The sequence below is a fragment of the Podarcis liolepis genome (assembly GCF_965112155.1).
Source record: "Podarcis liolepis genome assembly, chromosome: 9".
NCBI classification, from domain to species: Eukaryota; Metazoa; Chordata; class Lepidosauria; order Squamata; family Lacertidae; genus Podarcis; species Podarcis liolepis.
Window position 1 is genome coordinate 10448136 of NC_139564.1, and position 22862 is coordinate 10470997.

At 45.0% G+C, this 22862-nt stretch overlaps 1 protein-coding gene and 1 long non-coding RNA gene across 10 annotated transcripts in view; one reads left to right on the top strand and one right to left on the bottom strand.

Annotated features, from left to right (window-relative positions):
• The window catches only part of CCDC158 (coiled-coil domain containing 158), a 50325-nt gene that overhangs the window by 13904 nt on the left and 13559 nt on the right, over window positions 1-22862 (bottom strand). For 7 of the 9 annotated variants that reach the window (XM_083520448.1, XM_083520450.1, XM_083520455.1 and 4 more), the window contains 10 exons: window positions 19093-19169; window positions 16749-16859; window positions 15353-15467; window positions 12738-12857; window positions 10163-10360; window positions 7535-8017; window positions 5751-5940; window positions 3202-3360; window positions 1329-1441; window positions 445-603 (listed from right to left, as the gene is read on the bottom strand). In XM_083520448.1, coding sequence (XP_083376574.1) covers window positions 445-603; window positions 1329-1441; window positions 3202-3360; window positions 5751-5940; window positions 7535-8017; window positions 10163-10360; window positions 12738-12857; window positions 15353-15467; window positions 16749-16859; window positions 19093-19169 — 1725 coding nt within the window. The remainder of the gene's footprint in view (window positions 1-444; window positions 604-1328; window positions 1442-3201; window positions 3361-5750; window positions 5941-7534; window positions 8018-10162; window positions 10361-12737; window positions 12858-15352; window positions 15468-16748; window positions 16860-19092; window positions 19170-22862) is intronic. The other 2 variants (XM_083520449.1, XM_083520456.1) reach the window with 1 other exon arrangement.
• On the top strand, window positions 5830-12699 carry LOC310686046. The gene is made up of 4 exons (XR_014515677.1): window positions 5830-6099; window positions 7667-11486; window positions 11934-12201; window positions 12565-12699. It is a non-coding gene; the product is annotated as an uncharacterized lncRNA (long non-coding RNA).

A 22862-nucleotide genomic window follows, 5' to 3' on the forward strand; every position in this document is an offset into this window, starting at 1 on the left:
AGTTTTTCTTGGTAAACTCACACAAGCTTTTCAAACAACAACAACAACCCTAAAAGCCACTGGATGGTATTCAGCTAAGTTTTGCTCAGAGAGCAGACCCACTGAAATTAATGGCGTCAATGCTCATGGTCATTCATTTCAATGGGGCTACTCTGAACAAAACTGAGTTAAATACCAGCCACAGTCCTGTTTGGGGGCTTGGTTGCGAGTATACTGAGTGGTACAAAAAAGGAAATAAATCCCAAGAAACTGAACATGTGATTAAAAAAAAAGCTTGGGATCAAAAGATGGTTACAAACTGGCATAAATACATGTGGAAGAAAATTTTTAAAAAGTATGCCATATAATAACAACTCAAAACAAACAGTATGTCTACTAATACCAGGGACAAAATAATACAAAGTCAGATAGGCATGGTACAAAATATATTATTATTATTATTACTTTATCCAGTGCTGCCTCCATGGTAGCAAGTTTTTCCCTCAACCGTTTATCCTGTGACTTAAGAACCTCCAGCTCTCCAGCCATTTTGTTGTTTAAAGAAGCCACACAGCTCAATTCCTGGCTTAACTTATTTCTCTCTTCTTTCAGATAATGTTTCTCCTAGATGGACAAAGTTGAAAGAATAGAACAAAATTTGAAGAAAAGGTAAACACAGCACTGCATTTTGATTTCAAAATCTGAATTTCTGATCATTATTTCCTGGAATTTAGTCAGATTGTGATTAAATGGACAATGACCCCACTTCTATGAGGTAACACATGGAAACTATCTTAATTATCTATCTGCAAACCAGCCGGTAGGTTAAATATTCTAGCTGGACATGATCATTGGCCCCAACTCAGAATGTGATATAGCAAATCATTTTTTTAAAAACCAGTATTGAAATATGCAACTTAACAAATTCAAAACCTCCCTGTAAAAGTTATCATAACATTGACATACTGTTCCATTTCAAATGCCCTATCAGCTTGACTGATCTTCTGTCCTTTCTATTAGCCAAAGGAAGATGCTTCTATGTGGGTTTCATGTAAACAATCTACATATTTTGACTGAACTCTCCTAGCAAAAGCTGCTATATCACAGGTACCCTGAGGGCTCTTTTAATAAACAAAAGGACCAACCCTAAGATAATGCTCAGTGGGATTTGTGAGCTTAGTTAATTTGATTTTTTCCCAGTAAGAATCTTTGCTAGTGCAAATTACATACGTTCAAGGCAAATTTACACTGATAACACTCATTTTAGCATGGCTTTGGCATGTTAGAATTTGGTCCAGCCATTCTACTGGGACACATTTATCTAAATTATGTATCTTAGCAGTTTTGACCTTAGTTGCGTTGGTCATTGCTTCCTCCAGGAACTTAATCTTGCTCTGCAAGGCATCTATCTGTCCGCGCTTGGCTGTGATTTGCTTTTGCATCCCCATTGCAACTTTCATTGCTATAAAAGACAAGATTTCCAAAGCATTAGCGGCATCGTGTCTGACAGCAAAGTTTAAGAAACGCCTTGTGGGTAAAATACTGAGCTTTCGGTAGAGGCAGGGCCTAAGGCTTCTTGTCCTGGGCAAAAATAACATTATTCTACTATGTCTGAAATGAGAGGAAGACAGTGTGCATAATTAAAGTATATTTATACTATAACGACTAATGATCTAACCCAGCTGTTCTCAAATGGTAGGCAGGACGCACAAATAGCTTGAAGGTCTTTAAGATTCATAAGGCTGGCAGTAGGGAATGGCAGTGTAGAATGTAGGTCTAATCTTACTTAGCATGTAATCTAGATTCTGGGATTGATCCATGGGTCCAAAATAAAAAAACAATTCCATTGCTGAGCTCTTATGTAAACAGAAGCATCTATACTTCAAATCTACCCCGAAACCTGGGAACTGTAGTTTGGTTAGAACACTTAGAATTCTTTGTTAAGAGATTTCTACCCCACCCTTTTCAGTTTTCTCTGGAGAGGGGGGGAAGATGGTTAAAATGTGGGAAACTGATTGAGCATTAAATCTGTAGATGTAGATTTAAACCTCCTATCCCAAATATGTGGGAGAAATACAAAAAGAAAATCTGTGAAGAATTTTCAGCAGATTAAAACACATAAATTTTGCAGCTAATTAAAGCTTAGTAATTAGGCAATTACACCTTTTTATCCCTTCTATTTGTGGTCTGTTGACTTCTCTTTACCATCATTGCAGAGAATGAACCACATTTTTGTTTGGTTTGTTTGGTAAGATAAATGGAAAAGGGGTTTACAGTACTTACATTTCAATGCAAGCAACATATACAGCAAAGCAATGTGCAGAAAAATACTTCTAATAGTTGGTAAAGGTAAAGGTTAAGGGACCCCTGACCATTAGGTCCAGTCGTGGATGACTCTGGGGTTGTGCCGCTCATCTTACTTTACTGGCCGAGGGAACCGGCGTTTGTCTGCAGACAGCTTCCGGGTCATGTGGCCAGCATGACTAAGCCGCTTCTGGCGAACCAGAGCAGCGCATGGAAATGCCGTTTACCTTCCCACTGGAGCGGTACCTATTTATCTACTTGCACTCTGATGTGCTTTCGAACTGCTAGGTTGGCAGGAGCAGGGACTGAGCAACGGGAGCTCACCCCGTCGTGGGGATTCGAACCGACCTTCTGATTGGCAAGTCCTAGGCTCTGTGGTTTAACCCACAGCGCCACCCGTGTCCCTTCTAATAATAGTTGGTAGTCTTAGCTAATAAGGCTGAAACTAGGAGCCTTAGTCATCAATGTGTGATCATCTTGAAGGATGGTGGAAAGAGAGAGTCTCCTCACAGGCAGAAGGAAATATAAAGGATTGTCTCTTTTGTTATAGAGTTCCCACCCAGAGGAAACAAAGAAAGTGACCATGCTCAGAGGGTTCTCTCTAGGAAGATCAAGAACTCTCTGTGTACTAGCGCTGTGCTTATCTAGCAAAACATGCATTTGTGATTTTGACAGCAAACCCCACATAAGCTCTAAAGCCTAGTACATGTATGCTCGTTCACAATTTGGGAACCACTAATTTTGATCATCTCTAGCTGCAAGATTCATCAGTTCCATGGCTTTATAAATCTACACTGAACACTCGGTTTTGATTAAGTGTTGTCCAAGGCATTTTTCCTATCTGAAATATCAAATGACGAAATAAAACAGGTTTACAAATTCTGCCTGAAAGGTAACAAAATGAAATAACACTTCCACGATTACCGTGGCCATCAGATCCCTCCATAGTCTTTACAGTGGCCCTGGTTTGCTCCAGCTCAATCTGAGCGGACTTCAGTTGCACTCTCAACTTGCCCACGGTGGTTTCCATCTCTTCGCTTTTATCTCGGTAGCTGCTCTTCATACTTTCCAGTTCATCTGCAAGGCACAAGAGTCACAATGAAGTCACAGCGTTGCGTATCTCCAAACACATGTGAATGAAATAAAATAATAATAATAATAATAATAATAATAATAATAATAATAATAATAATAATAATTTATTTATATCCTGCCCTCCCCAGCTGAAGCTGGGCTCAGAAATGAACACAACATACATATCTCAGGGACCAGTTGGAGGAGAGCAGTATTTAAGGTTTTACATGGCAGCACCAAGTGTATGACAGAACTGGACTGAGGGTGGAATCAGAAATGGATCAGTCACAGAGCAAATTGTAAGTGAGGATCCAGGGCAGACAGGTAGGAAGCAAGCAAGTGGGAGGAGGAAGCTTCTAAAGCATGTAACACAGAACTGGGAATCCTCAGGTTTAGGGACCAAATCATAGAATTGCAGAGTTGGAAGGGACTGTGAGTGCCATCTAGTCCAACCTTTTGCGACACAGGAATATTTTGCCCAACATGGGGCTTGAACCCACAACCCTGAGATTAAGAGTCTCATGCTCTACCAACAGAGCTACGGTCCTCAGGAATCTCTCAGGCTAGAGGACAACAAACATGTTTACACCATGTGAATACACAAAGTAGGCAATGCTGTATAGAATCAGCTACAAAAACACAGAGTCCTGTTTATACTGGAAATAAAATACCTGCATCAAATGAAGGAGATAGTGAAGCTGGCATACTTTGTATTTATCCCTTCCTATAATTTTGAAGGAAAATGTAACCAATCCACTTTAAATTATTTGATTGCAATGGTTCAGCAGCCAGCAATTTTTAGAGGAACACGTGGAGTGTGTAAACTGAGCCTTCCGCTGCAGGCCTCTACAGGTCTACTAAAAAGCAAGTCCCACTGAATTCAATGGAGCTTACTCCCCAAGTAGCTAGGTAAATGCCGTGCAATCCTAAACATTTCCTAAGCAATCCTAAGAACCTTGCCCCACAGCGCCACAAGGTAACAATCTTACAAAATAAAATGAAATAACACTTCCACGATTATCGTGGCCATCAGATCCCTCCATAGTCTTTACAGTGGCCCTGGTTTGCTCCAGCTCAATCTGAGCTTTAACTGAGCTATTATTATTCAGAACTTCCTGGTTTAATTTTTAAGTACAGATCTCCACTGGGGCCGTTTCAGAGCAAGAAAAGTACTCCCAAGAGGGATGTGTGGATTGGAGAAATCAATTAAAAATGATGGTATCTGCAGAACTCCATGATTTATAAAAGAAATATAGGTATCTTTCCCCTCCTCTTCCTGGTCTATAAACTGAAAATAACACAATATAACGCAGAAGGGGAGTAGCCAGTGCAGGACCTCAAAATAGGGTATTACAGGTGTGTAGCAGGGCTGGTACAAAGCTGGCTATGGGGCCAATGAATTTTAAGTTAATATATTCCTGGAGGGGAAAGATTCAGGCCTATTAACTGCATTAGCCTGGAGTTAACACTGTCGAGAACCAGTGCCCCAAGACCTGGGACACCCCTGCCTCATTGTTTGTTCAGCAGAGCAGCGGAACTTTGATAGGCACGTGAATTCCAGCAAGACACAGAATGCAGGAAAAGTCTTTAGTAGAGGTTTACTAAGGCATAAATCATATCTTTCCTTGCCAGATCCCTAGCAAGGCAAAATTTAGGTCATGTAGAGCAAATCCAGTTTCAGCAGGGGGAAAAATACACCACACAAATATAAATGCAAAGATACAAGTAAAAACAGAATAGCAGCAAGAGAGAGAGAGAGAGAGAGAGAGAGAGAGAGTAACGGATCACCCCGGGCAGGCAGTTGGTGTTTCTCAACCTGTGGGTCCCCAGATGTTGTTGGACTACAACTCCCATCATTCCTAGCCAGCATGACCAGTGGTCAGGGGTGATGGGAGTTGTAGTCCAACAACATCTGGGGACCCAGAGGTTGAGAACCAGTGGATAGTCTGTCACCTTGAAGAATTGAGATAGCACAATAGGAGAGAAATATCTGCGCTTTCTCTGCCTTCGAGAAGGCAGGTCCTCTAGCCCCTGAATAAACCAAGTCACTTCACTCCAAGCCACAAAAGACAAGACACCCTCCTGCATTCTTCTGTGAGCAACAGCGCTTCAGAGGTGAATCTGCCACTCTGGTGTGCTCTGCAGCTCCCCAGCTGGAGTTTGGATGCAACAGGGGATGCCGTGGTGGGGCTGTGCTGCTAACCTGACCTACCTCTGGCTGAGTCACTGCTACACACCGCAGAGGGGAAGGACAAGGCAGCAGAGAGGTCAGCAGGGTGCAAATGCACCGGCAGGGCCAATCCGGCCTTCCTGCTGGCATGTACTGTTTGGTTGTGAAGGCAACCCAAAGAAAGATGAAGCAGGTGAATAATATCCTGTCTGGTGGTCCATACCTGCAAGCGTAGCGAGCTCAATGCGGCTGCTTTTTACTTCGCTCATCAGCTCTTCTTTTTCCATGCTTACGTCTTTCAGTGCCCGGAGCCTCTCAGAGCTGGCGTTCATCAGTTTCACCTTCTCCAGCTCCATCTCGCTCAGCCTGGCCTCCAGCTCACGAACCTGGATGTCTTTCTTGTCCAGCAAAATCTAGATAAAACAAGCTAATTCTCCTTTATGCTCCTTGACTAAACGTGCTAGCCCATTTGACCTTCACAGGGCTAGCCTAAATAAGGAGGAGGGGACACAACTTCTGCAAAACTTCCCTCCATAGCTGGTCACCTGGAAAGCAATTCTTACTTGCCACAGGTGACTAGAAAATGGTAATTTCTAAGCTTGAGAACAGAACGGGAAAAGACACACCACTTTGACAGCAGGGTGCTGATGGCACAGTCTTTGTCTGAATGACAAGTTGCTCAAGACTGAGACGACAGATGAGAGTTAAGAGTCTTTGTATGGCCAGGGCTATACTCATGGGCCTACTGTATTACCTGACCACTGATGACCTAGTAGTTGCAATAGCATCCTCAGGCCATCTGCAGTGATGGTGCCCAAGGGCAGCAGAGAGCTGGCCAGCAGTTCCTTCTGGAAAACTGCCACAGCGGTGCAAAGAGTAAGCTGCTTGACTCTGGCTGCCCAGGCCCCTGATTCAAGACCCCCTCAACCTTGCAGACAATGGATTCATCCAGATACACAACTATATTTTTAGATGATTGAAATGAGCAAAATCAGCTGTGGGAAGGGCCAGTTCGACCCATACACTAAGAAAGCATTCGTTAACCTGCTGGCCTCTAAATGCTTTGCACTACAAGTGACATCTGCCCCAGCCACCACAGCAGTACTGGCTGGGGCGGATGGGAGTTGAAGGCCAAAACATTTGGAGGGCACCATGTTAGTGAAGGCTGCACTAAAGACATTGAACAGTATGAAATATATGAAATATGCACTCTCTGCAAAACCAAATAAACAGAAATCTTATAAATCTCTTAAAGTAACAAAATATGCACTCTTGATGGATTCTCTTAAAAACATAGAACCAAATAAACATAAGTCTTATAGGTTTCTGGAAGTCTTTGTAGACTATGCAAGTCTCTGAAAGAAGCAATGGGTCAGATTGTTATCTGGTGAAAACAAGCTGTAAAGCGTTGTTTTATGACGTCCAACACTGCTGAAGTGGTCCGCAAACAGATGCAGTGAACAGCGATTCCGGATATACCCACTGTTTTGTGGAATTCTTCTTCAGCACAGCAGAAGGATACAGAAATGCTTCATAAACCCATCTTTATGGTAAATGGAATTGTATGGTTACATAACTTTATGACCACTGCTCCATAGCAATTGTTCTATGTTTTCAAGAGTGCATATTTTGTGGCTTTCGGAGATTTATAAGATTTCTGTTTATTTGGATTTGCAGAGAGTGCATATTTCATATATTTCATACTGTTCAATGTTCTGTATAGATTATATAAAGAGTTTACATTGACATTACATTGTTGTACTTGGTCATCATGTTGCCTTGGATATTACTGATAATTGTTTGCAACATAGGAGGTTAATTGTTTGCACTAAAGACATGCCATTCGAACTGCCTTCCTGGACCAGATCAATGTGCATTTAGTCAAACATTCTGTTTAAAGCTAGCTCTTCTGGTCTAGTTTTCTGACCGAGAATTCCCATGACCAAAAGAAAAGCTTTATCTTAAAAAAGTACCAACACTTCCCCACACACAGCGAAACATGCACACCTTAAGCTCATGGAGTTCCATTTTCTTGTCGTTGACTTCTTTGGTGAGCTGGCATTTTTCCATCTCCATCGACCCAGCCGTCCGACTGTGCTGGCCCACGATCTGAGTCATGTTCTCGACTTGCTTCCGCAGGATCTCAATCACCTTCTCCTTCTCCACCACCTGCAGCCTTAGGGAGTCGCAATCCGAGCGCACGCTCCGCATGTGGTCGCTCTCGCTCTTCAACACCTGGAGCTCCTGCAGCTTCCCGTCCACGCGCCCGCGCAGCTTCTGGATTTCCTCGTTGGTCGCCTCGATCACCCTCTCCTTCTCCTGCAGGCACGCGGTCAGCTCTGCCACGTGCTTCTCTGCTGCGTCCAAGCTCACCTTCTTCTCCGTCAGCTCCTCCACGACTTTGCGGAGCATCTCTTTGGTGGACTCTTGCTGGGAGGCCATGGACGCCATCCTCTCGATGCTTTCGTTCTTTTCCTTAATTGCAGACATCTGGTGGGGACAAATGTTCCATATGTTTTCATTGTATCACGGGAGGTTATTACAATTTTGACTGCCCTGGGTGGGACTGGGGAGGCACGGGGGCTGAAGTGTATGCGGGGTCAAGTCAGTAGCCTCCCCCTCCCCCACAGAGCCTCAGATCAGAGGGGTGGGCTTAATGCTTTTGTCCACTTTCTCCTCCAGTGAACCTTTCACCTAGGCACCTGTGCAGGATTTCCTCATCACCCTGTCACTCCTGCCATCTCTTTCTTGCTTGCCTATTCTCAGCCACTTCTTCCCTTTGCATAAGACAGTGTCTGGCATGTTTTGGATATCTGGTAGCCACATCCATTCTCTATGGCAAAGCGTGGTTTCCTGGATGGAAACCATGTTTTGAAAAAAATATGTATCTTGTGATACTTCTAGAGGGCCAGAGGGTCCCTCTCCTTGCCACCTCTGTGGCATTTAACACCCACCAAGCTCTCTGCTCTGAGCCACCCCTCTTGCCAAATGCCTGAAAGACCTTCCCGCCCAGCAGCGCATGAAATATTAGGCCACAAAGAATTCAAACAAGGTTTTAATCTTAAATAAGCTTCCAAAAGAGAGGAAGCTCTCTTAAACAGTGCATCAACTTGGCTTCCTCCTTTACTTATCACATTTGTCTCCTGTCTTTCCTCCATGGCTCTCAAGGCAGTGTATAGAGCTCTCTCCACGACTTCTCAGAGAGATCAATGGGGCCAAAATGAGCCTTGTGGGGATTTGAACCTGCCTAGCTCCTCGATCCTAGTGGGTCAGCATGCTGACCATTGCATTTACAACACACTTGGATGGCATCATTCAGGCTGGGTTAAGCAGTCGCTGCCCCACTGCTATTTTTCATAACTTCTCTTCACAAGCATTAAAATAAATTATTTCATCCGAGATGTCCAGGGCCGTGGTACTTACTGTACCACCTGGTACAACTGCTCAGTGCCTCAATTTTTCCTGCAGTTGCAGCCCCACCACGGTCTTTAACTCCAAAAGCAATCATGCCACCTGCAGGCCAGTTGAAGAAATACCCATAGATTGCCCACAACTGAAGCCCCAATGTCAGGGATGGAGGAAGGGGGGTGCGGTAGGGGCGGTCCGTCCCGGGTGTCACCACCAAGGGGCGGGGGTGCCAAAATGCCAGGCAGCACTCACCACAGGGCCTGCAGTGCACCCGAGCCACTGGGAAACATGGTAGCTTGGGCACGCACAGGCTCCGTGCTGCCTAAACAGTCCGCCCACTGCCCCAGTTGTAGGACGGCTGAGTAGGAGGAGGCAGCCAGACTCTGGAGGCCCCGTGGTGCACCATGCCCCTATGGGCGGCTCGCCACACCCCTGGGCACTCCGCCCCAGGCGCCCAAGCGGCTTCCTACACCGCTGCTCAACGTAAACCCCTGCAAGCATAATAATACTAATAATAATAATACATTTTTATTTATACCCCATCCTTCCCAGTTCAAAAACAAATTTAAAACAGTTAATTAACGCAACAAAAAAAACAGCATAAAACAACAGTATAAAACGTGAATAACAATAAATTCAGAATTCAAAAATCAATTTAGGGGGGAAATCCATCTAATAAATATTAGATGATCACCAGGACTAGCTGGCTAAATTAGTCCTATTTGGGCCAGCGTGGAGACCAGGGGAGAATTAGCTGTGGGATCCCAGAGCGGGTAATCTTCATAAAAAGGGTAGGAGGAGGGAAGGAAGGGAAATAAAAAAATCAGGCTAAGTTGAAAGCCAGCGGAATAGCTCTGTCTTACAGGCCCTGCGGAAGGAAGTTAAATCCTGCAGGGCCCTGGTCTCATGGGACACAGCATTCCACCAGGTCGGAGCCATCACTGAGGGGGCCCTGGCCCTGGTGGAGGATAATCTGACTTCCTTAGGGCGCGGGACCTCTAAACTATGATTATTCATGGACCTTTGTGGGGCATACCAGGAGAGGCGGTCTCGTAAATATGAGGGCCCTAAGCCACAAGGCACAAGAGTGAAGCACACCTCCAGCTTTAATTGAAGGGGTTAGCAGCATCACTTGGCTATCAGGAACCTATACAATCTGCAGTATGGATGTTTCCCTTTGGCTTGGGGGTGTTTGAATTGTTCCCGGCTTGGGCCACCTTTCCTGACCTGACGTTCCATCTGCCCCTGGGACTCCATCTTCATGGACGACACGATGGACTCCATGCGCTGCAGTTCCATGTTTTTGTTGTCCAGTTCCCTCCGCAAGTGGTCAATGGTGATGCTGCTGCCGGTGTCCCGGTCCCAGAGCCGCTTGTTCTGCTCTTTTTCCAGATTCAGCTCCATATCTTTCTTATGAAGCTCACTCTGAAAGGCGGGGCATTTCCCAAGCATTAAATAAAGCTTTAAAAAGTATTCCATGGGTCTAGTTGGCAGCCATTACAATAGGCTGTAGAAGAGGAGAGGAGGGACGTGGCATCACAATTAGCACTGCTGGGAAATCAGGCTCCTTGTTCCATCCCTCCATCTGGCAGCAGCCTTTCTGGCAGGGTGCAGCAGAGGAGAGAGGAGAAGGGATCATCAGATCACTCCATCTAGGGTTGCCATCATCCAAAATATTTTGGACATACAGGAGCTGGGATTCCAGGATTCGGCTGTCAGAAACAGTGCCCAGGTGGAAATTGCAAAAATTTCCCAAGAAAGAGAGAACTTTTGTGTCCAGATTTTCACTTTTTGAAATATGGCAACCCTAAGTCTCGATCGACACAGCTGGTCCTTATGAGAATTTGTAACCAAGAACAGAGTTTTGCTTAATTACTTATTTATTAACAACCATTTCTTCCTCCCACCCAATCCATTTTCCTGTTTCGTTGTGTCTTCTTAGGTTGTAAAACTCTGAGGACAGGAACTGCTTTTTGCTTGTTTGTTTCAATTATTTGTTAAGTCACTTTTGGAGCCCTTTTTGAAGGAAGAGTGCGATAGTTATTATTCCTGATGATATTTTCTTTTAAATTCTTTGAGAAAAATAATAATAAATGACTAATCCTGCAGGGCAGACCTAGGTGAGTGACTCATTTGCGTAAGCTAAATGCACAATGAACTCCAGCTCAAATGAAACATAGGGTATGATTTCCAGTATCCAAAGTATCGGGAGAGAGAGAACATGCAAAAGGTACATTGGCTCTCTGGCAGGCAGACATTGGCTAGCTATTAACACCTGAAATGTTGTCCTTGATTTGGGCTAAACGCCAACATATATTCTTCCCTTAAAATGTTTCTCCACCCCCAAAGTAAGGCTGTAATCTGAAGACGAGATGGAGCCTAAGAAGTTTCCTATTACTTTCCATCTGTGCTCCCCCCACCATGATGAAAAGAGCCACCCCAAGCTCCCTTTCCCTAATGAGTGGGAAAGCAAGTTGGAAAAGCCGGGGCAGGGGTGTTGGGGGGGGGAATGGCATCTTCCCCTTCACCACCACTCCTTGCTTGCTGCCAGGTGCTACGGTGGTTGCTCGAGAGCAAACAAGCAAGACTCCGACCTGTCTTTTCCAGCTTTATTGTTAGTGCAACTATTTACAGTGAAGAGCGTCGCAAGTTCCTGTCTGGCTCAGTCGCTAGCAGAATCTGGGAGTGGGCGGTCCTTGTACCTCCCCTAGCATAACGGTGGCGTGACCCCCAACCTTCTCCTCCCTTCCCTGCGCCTAAACCTACTGCGCAGAGTGGGCGCTGGCAAAGGGGTACTTCCCTCCTCTTCTGTTTGCTCAGGCTCGGTGCTGAGGCTCTACCTAGCATCCCCTGGCCCCACCACCTCCTCTCCACTGGAGGTGGGGCTTCCCTCCTCATCAGAGGAGGAACTGCTTCGCAAGATTTTCGGAGGTTCCCTATAACACAACTGCCCTTCCAACTCTCGCCTTTGAGCTGATGGCAGTTCCCTGACACTTAGTCTTTTACTTATGACTGATGCACCCAACTCACAATGAAATCATTCCTGTCCTAAATGAAGCTAACAATTTAGACTTCTCATGAATCCTGTTATGTGGGGGTTGTGTGATAGTCAACAGCATTCCTCAGACTATGCCTGTGTGATGTTCTTTTACATGCAGCTAAAGAACCCTCCCCAGCACCATTTTCCAAGTCCTGAATGATCTGTGCTAACTGTTCAACTTTCTCAAAGAATTTTCCGATGTGTGTATTCCTTTTTTAATGTAAAGGTACCCCTGACCATTAGGTCCAGTCACAGACAACTCTGGGGTTGCACGCTCATCTCGCTCTATAGGCCGAGGGAGCCGGTGTTTGTCTGCAGACAGCTTTCGGGTCATGTGGCCAGCATGACTAAGCCGCTTCTGGGGAACCAGAGCAGCACACGAAAACGCCATTTACCTTCCCGCCAGAGCGGTACCTATTTATTTACTTGCACTTGATGTGCTTTCGAACTGCTAGGTGGGCAGGAGCAGGGACCGAGCAACGGGAGCTCACCCCGTCATGGGGATTCGAACCGCCAACCTTCTGATCAGGAAGCCCTAGGCTCTGTGGTTTAGACCACAGCTCCACCCGCGTCCCTTTTTTTCATGTAGCGGAGGGTTTATGTAGCATGCAGATTAAAGCTGGCTCTTCATTACAAGCTCTGGTGCCCCCCCCCCCCCATTTCACACAAAGGATTGGAATTTGATTTACTTACGTAGCTGGACTGTTAAAGTGATTTACAAAAAGCAAACTTTATGGAAGTGATTCAGTCTCAGATGCCTACCACCAACTGCTGAACCTGATCGTCCAAGTTTCCAGTTTCCTGGCTATACTGGTCCCTTTCATTTTGAGCCTCCGCCATCTCAGAATGAACCAAATGCAGCTGTTTCTCCAGGTCTTCTATCTAAGATATTAACACAAAGACACACAAAATAGTCTTACAGCAGATTTCTACGAGGAAGAAAGGGGTCGCATGTCTGCTGTGATCCAATTTCTGCAACAGGACAAACGTGGTACCACAGAATGAGGTACTAGGAGCAGAACTCGGCTTCCTGGGAACCTTAGCTCTCCTTTCTGTTTAAACAAAAGCTTTTTCTAGCCTGCAGTTTGGAAGGCACATTTGACAGTATATGGAATGTGCCTCCTGAATTGTCAGGAATCCAACAGGTGCCTGGGTGGATATTTGCAGTGCTCGGGGGCCGGCCTTCAGGTTCCTACAGGGCAACTAGCTGCTTCTGATTAGCAAAAACTAGAATCGTGCAAAGTAATTAAAACTGTCCAACCAATAAATAGTGCAAAGCAAGACATAATGCAAGCCTGGTTGGTTTGCAAAGTTGACACTGCTTTCAGGATTCTCTTTTCCCCCTCAGCGCATAATTTGGCTTGCCTGCTTGAATCTTTTTGGTTGATTGAACACCCTCTTAGTTGGTGGAGGTAGAAAGCAAGTCCTGTTATTAGTTTTCACTATGGCTGCTAAAACAACATCTGATACTAATCTGGAAGTGGACTAGGCTGTTAAGATATTAACAGAATACTTCCAAATATTTGTTTGGAAAACTGGCACAATTCACAGATCAATCAAATCTCAGCACAACTTCACCTGTGTTCTTGACCAACACCCATTCATTGCAAGAATACATGTGCTTAGTGATTCACTTCCGTGATCAATACATGAAAAAGTAAATGAAAGGCATGTGGAACTCAATAAAGCACGTACTGCATCGCTTTACAAAAAAACCCTCTTGATATCCACTGCCATGTCACCTTGATCAGCCTACCTGTTATTTGATTTCTTGGACTTTTCTATATAAGAGAAAACATCATTCATTTGTAACTTGGAAGAAGGAACCTGCCCAGCCCAATGTGACTTGTAACCTAAGCTGCAGTTGGGAATGGAAGTCAAATGACTATGTGTGAATTATTGCCTCTAAATTTTAAAAGACAAAATTACAGTGGTACCTTGGTTCTCGAACTTAATCCGTTCCGGGAGCCTGTTCAAAAACCAAGGCGCGGCTTCCAATTGGCTGCAGGAGCTTCCTGGACTCAATCAGAAGCCATGGAAGCCATGTCGGATGTTCGGCTTCCAAAAAACGTTCACAAACCGGAACACTTATTTCCGGGTTTGTGGCGTTCGGGAGCCGATTTGTTTGACAACTAAGCCGTTCAGGAACCAAGGTACCATTGTATAACCTTCCTCTAAGCAATCATTGTCTAAGGCCCTTCTCTGTGTTCCTCCACTGTGAGAAGTCTGGAGATCAGAAACATGAGGACAATTTTTTTCTGTGGTGGCTCGCTGCTTGTGAAATGATCTCCCATAGGGTATTCACCTGGTGCCTTTGTTATGTATCTTTAGGCGCCAGGCAAAACATTCCTCTTCATCCAGGCCTTTGATTAACTAAATAATCCATGGCCTTTTAAACTGGGAGAGGGTTTTTTTATTTTGTTTACAGTGGTACCCCGGGTTACATACGCTTCAGGTTACAGACTCTGCTAACCCAGAAATAGTACCTTGGGTTAAGAACTTTGCTTCAGGATGAGAACAGAAATCGTGCTCTGGCGGCACGACAGCAGCAGGAGACCCCATTAGCTAAAGTGGTGCTTCAGGTTAAGAACAGTTTCAGGTTCAGAACAGACCTCCGGAACGAATTAAGTACCTAACCTGAGGTACCACTGTATTACTATGTTCGTATTTTATTATTTTTACAATGAAAATCATGTCAAAGGGGCCTTAAAAACCACTCTGTTGCGGGGTAATACCTTTTTTAAAAAAACAGATACTGCATTGCTACTGATTTTTATTTTCTCCTCTTCACTACCCTAAAATACTATGATGACGACTACTACTACTACTACTACTACTACTACTACTACTACTAATTTTAATGTTTATATCCCGCACATATGGCTGGGTTTCCCCAGCCATTCTGGGCAGCTTACAACTTATGTAAAAACATAATAAAAACATCAATCCTTATAAAACTTCCTGAAATAGGACTGCCTTCAGGACTGTCTTCTAAAAGTCAAATAGTTATTTATTTCCTTGAGATCTGAAGGGAGGGCATTCCATAGGGAGAGCACCACTACCAAGAAGACCCTTTGCCTGGTTTCCTGTAACTTTGCTTCTCGCAGTGAGGGAACCAGCAGAAGACCTGAGAAGGCTGAGCGATGGGGGTGGAGACGCTCCTTCAGGTATACTGGGCCGAGGCTATTTAGGGCTTTAAAGGTCAGCACCAACACTTTGAACTGTGCTCGGAAATGTACTGGGAGCCAGTGAAGATCCTTTAGGACTGGTGTTATATTGTCCCGGCAGATAATACTAAATGCATTACATTCACGATCACAGAACACATACAAAGAATTTAATTGCAAGTGTCTCCCCAACATCATTTTGCAACCCACCTTGTCCTGAGACATCCTCCTTGATTCTCGGAGCTCAGAACGCAGCGAGGACACAGTGCTTTCCAGCTGACTGATCTGTCGCATGTACAATGAGTTCTGGTTTTTTGCTTGCTCTCTAAAAAATATAGAAGAAGAAAGAGAGAAAGTGAACAACCTGAAACCAATGTGAAAGTGCAACATGTACAGAGATGATGGTGCAGACATAAAGCCACGACCCTGAGATTAAGAGCCCCATGCTTTACCAACAGAGCTATCCCAGCTCCCAAGCCCTTCAGAAATGGAATACGTAAAACAGACTTATAACTACAATACACCTGCAATGGCTTACTACTGGGCGATAAAATACAGTATTGTTTACCGCTTTTAATATTTGATGAATTATTGTATTTTAATATTTTGCTGGAAGCCGCTCAGAGTGGCTGGGGAAATAAATTTATTATTATTATTGATTAATTAAGGGACGCGGGTGGCGCTGTGGGTAAAACCTCAGTGCCTAGGACTTGCCGATTGCATGGTCGGCGGTTCGAATCCCCACGGCGGGGTGAGCTCCCATCTTTCGGTCCCAGCTCCTGCCCACCTAGCAGTTCGAAAGCACCCCTAAGTGCAAGTAGATAAATAGGTACCGCTTTATAGCGGGAAGGTAAACAGCGTTTCCGTGTGCTGTGCTGGTGCTGGCTCGCCAGAGCAGCTTCGTCACGCTGACCACGTGACCCGGAAGTGTCTCCGGACAGTGTCCCCGGCCTCTTAAGTGAGATGGGCGCACAACCCTAGAGTCGGACATGACTGGCCCGTATGGGCAGGGGTACCTTTACCTTTGCCTTTACTATTGATTAATTATCCTATTTCCAATAGCTTTTATTGTTATTCTGCAAGCTGTGCCTTCCCAAAATATGATATTGCACACTGAATTGGATCTTCACAGATGTGTGAAAAATCCGAAGAGAGTTTTTGCTTAACCGAGGTTCAATTCAGCGGGTAAGATCAGTTTTTGGCATGACACAGCCACGGAACAATGAAAAAAGTTATTGGACCTGGGGGAATTAATTCATACACAATACAATACCTTCAAAATATGGGTCAAGCAAAAATGTGAATGAGCCCTAAATTTGCTGCAGCTATGGTCTAGTACACATTCTTACTGTGTCACTAGAATTTCTTTTCTACTTAAATTTATACTGTATTACACTGGGAAAGCAGGTGGGCAGGGGTCCTAACCAGCTTTCTTCCACCCCAGAATTCTCACCCTAGAAGGTTTAATGAATCCTAAGAGAAATCTAGCAAACAATCAGTGTCCTGTATTGGTATAATCAAGGGTTTCTGTATATTGAGCAGAGAGTGTTTGCTTGCAATACTCTTCAGTGATGTACTTGCAGAGCAGCATTACTGAGACACTTACTGGATGATCTCCAGCTGGCTTTCGATGTTGCTTGCATGGCTGCGAGAGCTGTTCAGCTTTTCGTTCAGAGCTTCCAGTTCCTGTTCATGTGCACTTATCAGTCTCTCAACGCTGTTATTAAAAATAAAAAAATAAAAACAACAGAGATGCAATAGTAAGACATCAGTGATGTGATGTCTCTGTAGAGAAGGCAGTGTCAAAAATAGAGGGCTTTTCCAACACTTCACTTTGTCTCATTGCTTCCCACTGCCCCCCAGAGAAAAATTTGTTCCACTGCTAAAGAATGGGTTTTCCCTTGGAAGGGAACAAGGCAAGGGGGAAATTGCTCAGACTCATGCCTAAAAAGGGTGTGTGAAGCAGAAAACCTCTCAAACTCGTGCCTTCTAGGCACAGCACAAGAAGAAGTGTGGGCAAGCCCTCAGTCATGCTTTAGAGTGATAAAGACACAATTTAGGATGAAGCAATGCAGATGGCAGGTGGCTTGATTTCTAATGTCTCTGGGATCGTACATTCTTGTAGGGAAAAGTAAAGCTCTGTGTTCGGGGACAATCTAGGCTGGGTACACACCTCACATCTTTCCCCCAAATAATCCTGGGAACTGAAGTTTGTTAAGTGTTACGGGGTCCTCGCTGCGGGAGCATATTCACCCAGTGCTATACCAGCTGCACTGGCTCCTGGTGGAGTACAGGATCAGGTTTAAGGTGCTGGTTTTAACCTTTAAAGCCCTATACCTCATACCTACGGGTCCGCCTCTCCTGGTATGTCTCATGGAAGACCTTACGGTCTTCAAACAAAAACATCTTGGAGATCCCAGGCCACAGAGAGGTTAGGCTGGCTTCAACCAGAGCCACGGCTTTTTCGGCTGTGGCTCCAATCTGGTGGAATGCTCTGTCACAAGAGACTAGGGCCCTGCGGGACTTGACATCTTTCCGCAGGGCCTGCAAGACAGAGCTGTTCCACCAGGCCTTTGGCCAGGGCACAGCCTGACCCCCTCTTTTGACAATCCTCACAGAACTCTAGCCCAATGGTTGCCATTAATCTGATTTGAACTGATTTTATAATGAAATGATTTTAGAATGTTGTATCATTTTACTGCTGTTAGCCGCTCTGAGCCCGGCTCCAGCTGGGGAGGGCGGGATATAAATAAATTATTATTATTATTATTATTATTATTATTATTAGGATAGCAGCTCTGTGAGGGGTAAACTACCATTCCCAAGATTATGCACACAGCCCAGTCCCCATTTATCCCTGATGGGAGTTCAGCCATCATGTTTCACTAGACAAGCACAGGGATAGTACAGAGAGGGTTCTTAAAACTTCCAAAGAAGACCCTCTGTGTGCCCACTTCCCTTGACTCCTCTGGGCAGGAATTATGTAGCAAAGGAGATAATATTTCATACTTCCTCCTGCCTCTGAGTTACTCTCTTCCATCATGCTTTCAAGCTAAGCAAACATGTTTTGCTGAAGTTCCTGGTTTCAGCCAAGTTACTGAGACTACCAACTTTTATTTTACTGTAACTTGGAAGTAGCTTTCTGCATACTATTTTGCTGTATTTCCTGCCTGCATTGAAATGTAAGTAAACCACGGATGTTAACTTTTCCCCTTTTTTAAGGGAAATTCCCTTATTCCAAATAGGATTCCTCGCAAGAAAAGGGAAAAGTTGACAGCTATGAAGTAAATCTTTTATTGTTTTATCTTACTAAAAACTTGTGGTTCCTTCTCTGCAACAGGGGTGAAGAGAGGAGGTCAGCAGACCGCAAATAAAAGGGATTAAAAAGTGAAATAGCCTAATTCCTAAGCTTTAGTAAGATGCAAAAACATAGAAGTGTTTTCTAAAAAGACTTCTCAGCCTGCTGACTTTTTGTCTTTCTCCTACACATAGGATAGGAGGTTTTAATCTTAATCTACAGATTCAATCCTCAATTCATCTCCTACAAAGGGGCAACATAGAAGGCTGGAAGTTTCCATCTCTGCTACTCACCTTTCCATTTATCACTGCTAAGGCAGAGGGAAGGAGTAGTAGCAGTGAAGGAGCACCTATTTCCCAAGCCAACCTCATCTCAACTGACAACCGTCTCCAGATCAGGCCAGCTTCTCTAACTCAAGAGTGGATGTCCAGTGAGGTGGGAAAAGAAATGGGAACTCTCCCCGCCTATGAAACTGGATGGGCTTTTAACTATTTACTGATTTATTAGATTTCTATCTCACCTTTCTTCCGAGAGTTCAAGGTGGCAGCATATTTTGACAAATGCCGTCATTTTCTGTTCTTTGTTCTAAATTTTAGTCTTATGAATTATTTTCTAAACAAATATAGAGGAAGAAGATAAGAGCACAGTGTACCTCTCTTGTTGCTGTTGAAGCAAAGCTTCAGTTTTGCACTGTGATTCTCTCCTCACCATGTCCACTTGCTCTTCCATCTGTTATTAATAAACAGTCATGATTCACAACCAAGTGAGCAATTAGCCTTACCTAAATGTATTTCATAAAGGACCTTACAGCAGCCTATTTACAGAACACAAGCATTAAGGGGGATAGCGAAGTTTGTTGATTCAGCACTCCTATGTTTAGACTGATAAGGATCACATGGAGGTTTATCATTAACATACAATCAGTGCTGACTGTGTATTTTGAATAACTCCAGCTGCATCTGTGGTGGGGTGGGAGGTGTATGGGGTGTCAGGAGAGGGCTAGTACCTCTGGTGGGGGACACATTGTGCTCCTTCTGGGGTAGTTTGTCCACCTTTGGTCCCCACCTGGCACTTAGCTCTCACCTGGGGCTCCTGGAAGCTGTCACCATGCAAAAGCAGCCACACCCCAGGGAATAGCTTTGATTGGCCGGCTAAACCAGGTGAGGGTAGCTGATGGGTCTCAAACCCTCATCAAGATAGGGACTTCTCCTGCATGCGAAGACAGGCTCTGGCGGATTGAGCAGATGAGACCAATAGTAGGTAGAACAGTGGAGAAGGTGGTTTCTGCACATGCTGTGGAGCGGGGGTCAGCAAACTTTTTCAGCAGGGGGCCGGTCCACTGTCCCTCAGACCTTGTGGGGGGCCGGGCTATATTTTGGGAAAAAATAATGAATTGATTCCTATGCTCCACAAATAACCCAGGGACACATTTTAAATAAAAGCACACATTCTACTCATGTAAAAACACACTGATTCCCAGACTGTCCTGGATTTAGAAGGCGATTGGGCCAGATCCGGCCCCCGGGCCTTAGTTTGCCTACCCATGCTGTAGAGCAGTGGTTCTCAACTTGTGGGTCCCCAGATGTTGTTGGACTACAACTCCCATCATCCCTGAGCTCTGGCCTTGCCAGAGGGCATATGGGGCTTGTCAGCTTCTAATGCCTGGCAGGATATCTTTGGGTGACACCTGGCTTGAGAGCAGTACATGTGAAAAGGATCTAGGAGTCTTGGTTGACCACAAACTTGACATGAGCCAACAGGGTGACGCGGCAGCTAAAAAAGCCAATGCAATTCTGGGCTGCATCAGTAGGAGTATAGCATCTAGATCAAGGAAAGTAATAGTGCCACTGTATTCTGCTCTGGTCAGACCTCACCTGGAGTACTGTGTCCAGTTCTGGGCACCACAATTCAAGAAGGACACTGACAAACTGGAACGTGTCCAGAGGAGGGCAACCAAAATGGTCAAAGGCCTGGAAATGATGCCTTATGAGGAACGGTTAAGGGAGCTGGGCATGTTTAGCCTGGAGAAGAGGAGGTTAAGGGGTGATATGATAGCCTTGTTCAAATATATAAAAGGATGTCACATAGAGGAGGGAGAAAGGTTGTTTTCTGCTGCTCCAGAGAAGCGGACACGGAGCAATGGATCCAAACTACAAGAAAGAAGATTCCACCTAAACATTAGGAAGAACTTCCTGACAGTAAGAGCTGTTCAACAGTGGAATTTGCTGCCAAGGAGTGTGGTGGAGTCTCCTTCTTTGGAGGTCTTTAAGCAGAGGCTTGACAACCATATGTCAGGAGTGCTCTGATGGTGTTTCCTGCTTGGCAGGGGGTTGGACTCGATGGCCCTTGTGGTCTCTTCCAACTCTAGGATTCTATGATTCTATGAACCCAAAACACCTTTCGTCTTTGGGAGAAGAAAAGGCTAAGGAATAAACCCTACACAAATCCAGAGTCGAGTCCCTAAGACAGCTGAATGGCGTCTTGTATGCCTCTTTCCGCTAACTCCTGCAGTCAAGCTGGTGCCAAACGTATTGTTCTGCTTTCCTTTGGACCACATCAGCCAGGCCTTGTTGACTGGTCAGCCCAGGACCTCCATACACACTGCCTAGGCTTGCACCCTGGGGAGTTCACATTGGTGCTGCTAAGTTTACCCTCAGAGTCGCACTCCATTGTCTCTCGAGACAGAAGGATGCAAACAACAGCAACATCTGCACAAGATAAGCTTGTGATTATTGCTCCCATGGTTGCTTATTCCAAGGGACTTGCCAGAGCCTAGTAGCTGAAAGAAGAAAATGCCTCTACTTGGCTCTTTCTCCACCTGACACAGGCTTCAACAACTGTCCTGTATGTGCTCCACAATTGACCGCAGTGTCATCTTAATTGCCAGGCCCGTGACTGCAGGAAGGGGAAGAGATTGCTGTGGTTCAGAGGTTTCAACACTCATCCTATGGAAGTATGAGATTGGCTGCAGCCTTTCACAGCTGTGTGCTTTCCAGATGTTTTGGTGAACAACTCCTGCCAGGCCCAGCCAGCATGGCCAATGGCCTGGGATGAACTGTAGTCCAAAGCATGTGGATGTTCTGGACCAGAGATTAGGGAAGGCTGCAGTATGCAGCATAACACCGTGAGTATGAAAGAGCCTAGTTGACTCCTCAGAGAGGCAATGGGTCTTCCAAGGTCTCAGGCTCTTTCCCAGCTCTGCTACCCAAGATTCTCCAAATGGAGGTGCTAGTGATTCAAGCTGGGACCTTTTGCATGCTGGGCTGGAAAAACCAACCTGATCCTGACCCCCTTTGGGTGAGACATTTTCCTGTATAGTTTGGAACCAGACTGCTAAGGCATAGGTCCAGGGGTTTGCAGGTGTCATTGATCAGCTGATTGGCAGCACCTGCAATCCAGCTTTCAGCAAGGAGGCGTGACTATACCTGTCCTACACCTTATGTCACTTTGCCTTAAGAGACTGATGCCATTTGGACTGGGGGGTCTGCAGCCATTTGCCATCCAGGCCAAAATGTATTCTCATACCCCACTGAACTATTAATTATGAGAGTTTCCCATGGCCTCTGGTAATGAGAGTTTCCCATGGCCTTTGGATCCCAATAAACCATGATGAGGCATTCGGACTGGAAACTGGGTCATTTTGGAGGCACTCCAACCAAAGCAAATGAAGTTGGCTGCAGACAGGGAAAGGAGGAGCACCCTAGGAGGATGTACAAAACTCCAGCAGAAGAAAAGGAAGAGGTTCAAAGTCTCTGTTTACATTTTTTAAACTCCTTATTGGTGCCATCTGCATTATTTGTTGTAAGCTGCTATTTTTCTTGGGTCTGTGACAAAGAAATACATGGTTAAAAACACCCCTGTTCCACCATGCCATAGTCCTGGTCCACATTGGGCTCACTGCGGCTATTTAATATAAAATAAATAAATGCACAAGGTGAAACTAACGATGCATTTAACTTAATTGGAGTTTGGTGGAGTCTCTCTGAGGAAAAAGCGGTTCTGCATAAATAAGAGAATAATAATAGTTGCGGTTATTGACAATAATTTATTCATGTTAGGGCTTTAACACCCATTAAAATCTTAGTTGATTGTTCTGCCTTCGTCAAATCGCAGCAAGAAAAAAAAATGACAGGAGGTAGGAATTCATTCTGGGCAGAGGTGGGTGAGATTTGGCAGGAGCTCAATGACCCCTCCCACCTGCCTTTGCTGCCCTTTGAATCTCCCCCCTCCCCCAGCTCCAAACTCTAGCCTTATGAGGAGTGGGAGGTGACCCAAGTTTTGACACATGGAATGGCCGTTTTCATACCAGGTCTGGCCCAGAGCCCAATCAGAGGTGCAATCCAGTTATCTGCATTTAAGCCTCAGTGTTTTCAAAGGGACCAGAGCATGCATGGCTGTGCACCAGAAATGTGGCCGATCACT